The 8,616-nt window shown below is 32.5% G+C and overlaps 1 protein-coding gene across 1 annotated transcript in view; it reads right to left on the bottom strand.

Moving 5' to 3' along the window:
* The window catches only part of LOC111083612 (transforming growth factor beta receptor type 3-like), a gene marked incomplete at its 3' end in the record, with an annotated part of 17,899 nt that overhangs the window by 7,320 nt on the left and 1,963 nt on the right, over positions 1-8,616 (bottom strand). The window contains exons 3-9 of the mRNA XM_022380238.1: positions 7,680-7,860; positions 7,268-7,447; positions 4,954-5,225; positions 3,800-4,045; positions 3,017-3,149; positions 2,484-2,580; positions 832-1,024 (exon numbers count right to left, since the gene is read on the bottom strand). Coding sequence (XP_022235946.1) covers positions 832-1,024; positions 2,484-2,580; positions 3,017-3,149; positions 3,800-4,045; positions 4,954-5,225; positions 7,268-7,447; positions 7,680-7,860 — 1,302 coding nt within the window. The remainder of the gene's footprint in view (positions 1-831; positions 1,025-2,483; positions 2,581-3,016; positions 3,150-3,799; positions 4,046-4,953; positions 5,226-7,267; positions 7,448-7,679; positions 7,861-8,616) is intronic.

Raw genomic sequence — 8,616 nt, 5'->3', positions numbered from 1 at the left:
AATTGTGAACCCACTAGCTGTATTATACATTATTACTGGATATTAGTTCTATAGATGTCTAACAATTGTGAACCCACTAGCTGTATTATACATTATTACTGGATATTAGTTCTATAGATGTCTAACAATTGTGAACCCACTTTTGACACCACCTAAGAAAAAAACCAGTTTGGTTTAACAATAAATCAAACATGAGAAATGTATCTGTAGTATTAAGAGAACACATGAAACTCATCAGTTTATTGTAAACACTATTACTGCATTCAATGAATAAGTGAGGATGCAACATTTACTAGAATCTCAACAAAACAAAATAAAACACTTACTACAGTCTCAACAAGACAAAATAAAACACTTACTACAGTCTCAACAACACAAAATAAAACACTTACTACAGTCTCAACAACACAAAATAAAACACTTACTACAGTCTCAACAACACAAAATAAAACACTTACTACAGTCTCAACAAGACAAAATAAAACACTTACTACAGTCTCAACAAGACAAAATAAAACACTTACTACAGTCTCAACAAGACAAAATAAAACACTTACTACAGTCTCAACAAGACAAAATAAAACACTTACTAGAGTCTCAACAAGACAAAATAAAACATTTACTACAGTCTCAACAAGACAAAATAAAACATTTACTACAGTCTCAACAAGACAAAATAAAACATTTACTACAGTCTCAACAAGACAAAATAAAACACTTACTACAGTCTCAACAAAACAAATAAAACACTTACTACAGTCTCAACAAGACAAAATAAAGCATTTACTAGAGTCTCAACAAGACAAAATAAAACATTTATTAGAGTCTCACCTGTTTCACACCACTAAGTGGACTGTTGGCTTTTTCGGAGCAGACGGCAAGGCGGCAGTGAAGAAAAACTTTGTGGCCAACCCACCTCTGGGTGAAATGAAAGAAAAACCCCTGTTGGTAATTCAACCCTTTGGAACTGTGTAACCCATGAGGTTCAACACCCAATAGACCAACACTCAAATGCTTGGGGCAACTAAAATTAAGAAAATCAAAATAAAATAAAGTAAATATCAAGGCTACTAAATGTTTGCTTATCTTCATTTGAATGATCAACAAATATAAACATGGCCAGAGAAAGATGACTCCCCCCCTATATCACATACATATATCAATTTTATTTTCCTTAGTTCTACTTCAAGACAGTTCTGACTATGTCATAACCATCAGCATTTTATCAGTCTAAAATGTTGTATTCAGAATTTTTAAAAATTCAAAGTTTCTACATTATATTCTAAATTTTTTATTTGCTGCAAAGGAAGCGCCGATCACTATTCCATGCGTATGCCTTTCTCCAGAGAAAGGGTCATTCTCCCCACCATTCCTTTTACCAGCCCACTTCTCCATGCCACCCTATCCCTCTGGCCTCCAATCCCCCCCTCTTTAGGTGGTTCTCTACCCACTCAGACTACCACTGAACTTAAACTAAGTATACAACTCAAATGTTTCGAATAAAAATTAACAAAAAGACTTTCCTACTCTACAAAATTTACCACCGACCAATCAGAGAAAGGAAAAAAAAAGATTTAAGTTTCCTATTCTACAAAAATTACCACCGACCAATCAGAGAAAGGAAAAAAAAAAGATTTAAGTTTCCTGCTCTACAAAATTTACCACCGACCAATCAGAGAAAAAAAAAAAAGATTTAAGAAAGAAAATAAACTTTGAACCAATTTAATTACATGCTTCTCCATTAAAGTTCTGAATCTAGTGAAAATGTCAACATGAAATATTTTTTTTAAATAACATTTCACATATTCTATCTTTTATTACTCTGTCATATTTTTGTATCCGTTTGAAAACCAGTTTACAAATTTTGCAGAAATAAACTTTTTTAATCACATTCACATTATTTGAAATTGACATTCAATCTCAAATCGAATCCATGCTTCAACGCACCATCTGACTCTTGAAGATGATGATGTGTTGAAACATCATAGCTTGTACAATCAACTTGAGACTATTGTCGCAAATAAAAATATTTTGTATTGTGTAACTCAACTTCAAACTTGGTTCTTATGACTGGTCAACAGAAAGTGAATCCATTCCAACTAATATTCTTTAAACAGCAGAAATAACAACTGCCTTTAGTTTTGTTATTAAAGATTTTGTATAAATATATATATATATACACACACTATTTAATTTTTAAAACTGGGATTTCATGGTTAAAAGTCATATACACTAGACTAAGAAAAATAGTAGCATGCATGAAAAAAAAAGTCTGATGAGTTAACTTTTACCAAAAATTGCTTTGCATGATTGAAAATTTACCTACAATTTCTGTTTATCACTATAACAGTGATTATAACTGACTTCTACGTTATGAACGTATTTCAACATTTCCACAAACCACAGAGTTTTTCCTCATAAATATCAATGAATATCCAACAATAGGACCAACAGATTTTACTAAACGTTCTTCCTATCCTTACCTGTGTTGAATCAATACTTCTCGGTTGTCAGTCATTACAAGTGAATTGTTTGTCCGAGACAACCAGCACTCATCAGTTACAACAAACAAGTCAGGACCTGTGGATAAACACTTAATGATTTCACACACAAACTGTGAACAATGTGTATAATCAATTGATAATTTCACACAATCTGTGAACAATGTGCATAAACAATTGATAATTTCACACAATCTGTGAACAATGTGTATAAACAATTTATAATTTCACACAAACTGTAAACAATGTGTATAAACAATTGATAATTTCACATACCATATTCGAAAAAATGTACATCATACTGTCATGGTGGTAACTACCAGACTAATTAAATGTACATCATGGTGGTAACTACCAGACTAATTAAGATGTCCCCTAATTAATAAAACTTTCAATATTATTCATCACAATCATTAAATATCATTGCTCCCAATAATTAAAATTAATAATCGATCATAGGTTAATTATAACTAACCAATTCCTCAATCATGATTTTATAACCAATCAAAACAAACCTGCATCTATAGCAGTCTTCACATACAAGTTGTCCCGAGACAATACCTCTACCAAACCGTCTACTAGACGTAGCTTTTTACGAAAGTTTGAGTCTTTGTACAGCTGCATGTGGAACACGTGGGGGTGGTTCACCTAGAAATGCAAATCCGTGTTAGACCAAGCTCATCCATAACATTTAAAGAAACACTTCATTTTTGTATATTCTAAAGGTTTATCATCATTATTTTTAAATAACATCAACTTTGCTGCAAATCAAAGTAATACCATCCACATTATTCTCATTACATCAGAAGCAACATTTCAGATTTTAGAGGTCCAAGGAAGTTAGGCCCCTGGAATGACTTGAACTTTGAAAGGACAAAATGTAAAAACTGTCTATTTTGGGAATTTGGAGCATTGGCTCCAGTTATTTCCTATATTACTTAATAATAATAATTCAAATAGCAAAAAATGTAAAATACAATAATTAAAAATATAACGTTGGCATTATATTATTTTGTACACTTAAGTAACTTTTTTTTGTATTTCATGCGTCTACTTGATTGCTTTAATTCACATGTTAAAAATCATGCTTAAAACATTAGAAAATATTGCTCACGTTATATGGCGTTTGAAATACATTTAACATTGTTTGGTGATACAATTTGCATGCCCTTCATAATGATTTCAACAATGCTTGTAGCTTTGTTTGAAAACCTTTGATATCATATTTCATTTTCTATCGAAGCATACTCTTTCACAAACATTAATATCACTCTGATTTGTTCATAAAAAGACCTAACCTCTTCAGATCTGCTTCCAGTACCAGTCAAATTATAAATACACTGGATACTTTGGGTGAACAGAAGTCGTGACTGTGTGATACCTTGCTGATTTGCAAGAGCTTGTTTAAGGTGGTGTTCCAGTCCTGATCCATCTTCTGAACTGATCATGTCTTCATCATCAGCAAAGCTTTCATCAAATTCACTACTCACATCTTTTTGATTATCTGAAATCCCTTCTGGTCTTACGGGAGCCCAGAATAAGACCTGTAAGAAACACATAATGTTGTTTTTTTAAAACGTGTCATAAGACCTGTAAGAAACACATAATGTTGTTTTTTAAACGTGTCATAAGACCTGTAATAAATACATAATGTTGTTTTTTTAAACGTGTCATGAGACCTGTAATAAATACATAATGTTGTTTTTTTAAACGTGTCATGAGACCTGTAAGAAATACATAATGTTGTTTTTTAAACGTGTCATGAGACCTGTAAGAAACACATAATGTTGTTTTTAAACGTCATGAGACCTGTAATAAATACATAATGTTGTTTTTTTTAAACGTGTCATGAGACCTGTAATAAATACATAATGTTGTTTTTTTTAAACGTGTCATGAGACCTGTAATAAATACATAATGTTGTTTTTTTTAAATGTGTCATTTTAAAATAAATAACACTGACTATGCCAATAATTTTCTGTTTAGAAAATAAAAGATTGACTGTAAATGTGATAGTGGTATACAAATCATGATATATTTAAAAAAAATTAATCCTTATTAAATCATTAACCAATGATATTCCATATTACAACAAAATGATACTTATGCAACAAAAACATAAGGCTAAAACCCATTTCAGTATAACAAATAATATTAATAACAACTGTTGCTCTAAGTCTGCTTTCATTGACCCTATTGACACGGGTCACAGGTCACGTCATCGCATTTGTTGACTCGCATTCAAACTTTTATTGAACTACTATTTTATGAATGTATGTCAATAAGTTTGTTATCAAATTGTAGACTATAATTCAAATGTTAGTATTATACATTAGTTAATTTCTTAATTTAAAAGTAAATATTAAAGCAAAAAATCCTAAATATCGATTTTTGTGAAAGATTTAAATGTTACTGAATATTAATAAAAAATACATCATTCTTGTCAACATACCTGGTTCTTAAAGTAATATCTCCACCCATCAGGAACCATGCTGGACCCGCAGCTGTTCAGGTGGGTCTCCAGGATGTAATGGGTGTTATTACTTCTAGCTTTACATTCCTGATCCTTTAATGTAACTTCCAGCCAGCCAATGTTGGCTCCATTTAACTTAGTAGCAATTTCCACAGACGAAGATTTGGGGAAGGTTACTTTTACCTTATTCTTTCTGCACTCCAAACTCATCAAACTCTCTAACTCCAAAGCAAGGTTTTCACCAACATCTCCTGTGCCAAAAGTTCAAAACAAGATTTCCTAATACCTTTTCTATTCACATCACACCAGTTCCATCAATAGTTCCCGTTTCAAAAATTCTAAACAAGATTTCCTAATACCTTTACTATTCACATCACACCAGTTCTGTCAACATTGTCTGTTTCATAAATTCTAAACAAGATTCATTGATATCTTTACTATCAAAATTATAACAGTTTCATCATTATTTTCCATGCAATATCAAATCAAGTTTCACGAATATCTTTACTCCTTAAAACACACTGATACAATCACAAGTAACAGCTTATTTTAGCTCCTCATACCTTGAGAACAAGATTTTGATCAAATAATCAGCCTACTACACGAGAGGGCCATTAATCATGTTAATAATACAACCGACTAGTAATTCACGATACTGATCAAGTATATAATTATCCATAGGCATAACGCCAACTTAAAGAACTTTACACTATCATTCACCTTTCCCGTTTTTAGAACCCTAAAACAGGGCTCTTCAACTAACGACTTGCAGGGCACTTCCGGCCCACAGGGATGACCAAATAGCCCCCACTGCACGTCAGCTAAAGATTACAAAAATTAACTAAAATATATATGAAAAAAACTGTAATACCACAGATCAATTTGTGTCTTATTTTTGTATCTCACAGAGCAACGTACACATTACACCATTTCTTTCAGTGTTCTCACCATATTTTAGATAATATTTATTAAGTTGTTTAAATTGTACAAAGTAAAATACTTCTGGCTTGCCTATCTCTAATTTTATTCCAATTGTAATCATATGGGAGCCAGAGACACAGGGATGGTACAAATTACCAGTCGAGAACCCAGGACAGGCGTATTAGCAAGTCACTGAGGGGACTTAACAAATGCTCTAGTAACTCAAGCCAAAGAACTGCCCCTTCATAGAAACAGTTGAAGAGCCCTGCCCTACGATAGCTTCTCTTGTTCAAATAGTTTTTCATTTGCAACAACACTGTAGCTGATGTAGAGAATAGAGCCATCACTCACAAACTTTCCGAGAAAGATCACCGCTATGTTTTCAGATGCAAAGGACACAGCTCCTCTCCTAAAGTACTTATTAGGTTTAATCCTTCTCAGATTAAGGGGCTACTTTGAGTGGTGGACACTCACAATGACCACAGTATTTTACTGTTAAATCCCACTAAAAAGTAATATCAGTGTTTTCTGTAACTAATTAATCAAAATTATGTACATAATTGAATTAAATCTTTCTAGCATTAAAAATGGCTGATCCACCATATACACGATTGAATTAAATCTTTCTACCATTAAAAATGGCTGATCAACCATGTACACGATTGAATTACATCTTTCTATCATTAAAAATGGCTGATCAACCATGTACATGATTGAATTAAATCTTTCTACCATTAAAAATGGCTGATCAACCATATACACGATTGAATTAAATCTTTCTACCATTAAAAATGGCTGATCAACCATGTACACGATTGAATTAAATCTTTCTACCTCAACCATGTACATGATTGAATTAAATCTTTCTAGTATTAAATGGCTAATCCATCATATACACGATTGAATTAAATCTTTCTACCATTAAATGGCTGATCCACCATGTACATGATTGAATTAAATCTTTCTACCATTAAAATGGCTGATCAACCATGTACACGACTGAATTAAATCTTTCTACCATTAAAATGGCTGATCAACCATTACACGACTGAATTAAATCTTTCTACCATTAAAATGGCTGATCAACCATATACACGACTGAATTAAATCTTTCTACCATTAAAAATGGCTGATCAACCATGTACATGATTGAATTAAATCTTTCTACCATTAAAAATGGCTGATCAACCATGTACATGATTGAATTAAATCTTTCTACCATTAAAAATGGCTGATCAACCATGTACATGATTGAATTAAATCTTTCTACCATTAAAAATGGCTGATTAACCATGTACATAATTGAATTAAATCTTTCTACCATTAAAAATGGCTGATCAACCATGTACATGATTGAATTAAATCTTTATACCATTAAAATTGGCTGATCCACCATTTCTGTTCCACATTTTATGATTCCATGAGGCCAGAGGATATGCAGTGGTGGTAAGCTGCGACTGGTGAGGAAGAACAGGCTGGGATTTATCTCGGCCAACAGAGAATCGATTCCGAGATGACTGGCCATCACTTTGTACGTTGTAGTGATTAGAGCCTAAAGAAAAAAATATATCTTGTCAGGTCACTTAACATTATCCGTGGATTCTATTTAAAATATTGACCAAAGCAGTTAAATGATCATTAAACCAGCATGGGTCAGTGAAGTTACCTCAACTTTATACCTTATAATTATGGTTTATGAGACACTAACACTTTCTACCACCACTAACAATATTAATAGTTATTTATGACTTGTTCATGACTGTCATTACGTGAAGATAACTGACCAATAATCTTTCCAACAACCATAATATTGACTCTGTTGACTGTCCAAGATTCCATGACTGTTGAAACATTGCTGTCAATCACTTCTAATATCAGTTCTTCTAGGGTATTAGGAAGACTCTGGACTTGAACTTGCACAAGATGGAAGGCAGGCACTGATCCTGGAAACACCTGGTGTTCAGCCTAAAAATATGAGAGCAAAACCAATACGATAATACTGTTCAGAAGGTTCTTGTTACATACTAAGTTTAGTTATTGTTTATTCTTGTGAAGACAGGGTTTACATATTGACTTAATAAAGGTAATATCAGATGTAAGGTATTATTTTAACAGGTTCACATATATCAATAACCCATTTAATTAGATTATTCAGAAATCAATTAAATCAAAAGAACCAAACATAAATGCTACAAATTCATTATCACAACTTTAACAACATTTATAACAATACAGATATTGATAACAATATCTTACAACATGGATGACAATTATACAATACCTCACAATAATGTTACAAATATTCACAGCTCTTCTTTATAATGTGAACAATGAGTGAAAGGATATCTTACTACAGTGGATAACTTGTTAAGGTAAACAGTATTTATAGCAATCCCTTTTCAAATGAGCAGTATTCATCTAAATTTCATACCATTGTGCAACGTGTCTATACCTGTATGTCTATAACTGTATATTGTACGTCTATAAATAACTTTACTTCTATCTCTTACCCCAGCTGGTAGTATCTCTACAGATATCTTACCCCACCTGGTAGTATCTCTACAGATATCTTACCCCACCTGGTAGTATCTCTACAGATATCTTACCCCACCTGGTAGTATCTATACATATACTATCTTACCCCACCTGGTAGTATCTATACATATACTATCTTACCCCACCTGGTAGTATCTATACAGATATCTTACCCCACCTGGTAGT

This window comes from Limulus polyphemus, unplaced genomic scaffold, assembly GCF_000517525.1.
Source record: "Limulus polyphemus unplaced genomic scaffold, Limulus_polyphemus-2.1.2 Scaffold10334, whole genome shotgun sequence".
Taxonomy (NCBI): Eukaryota; Metazoa; Arthropoda; class Merostomata; order Xiphosura; family Limulidae; genus Limulus; species Limulus polyphemus.
This window is presented reverse-complemented; position numbering and strand designations above follow the sequence as displayed.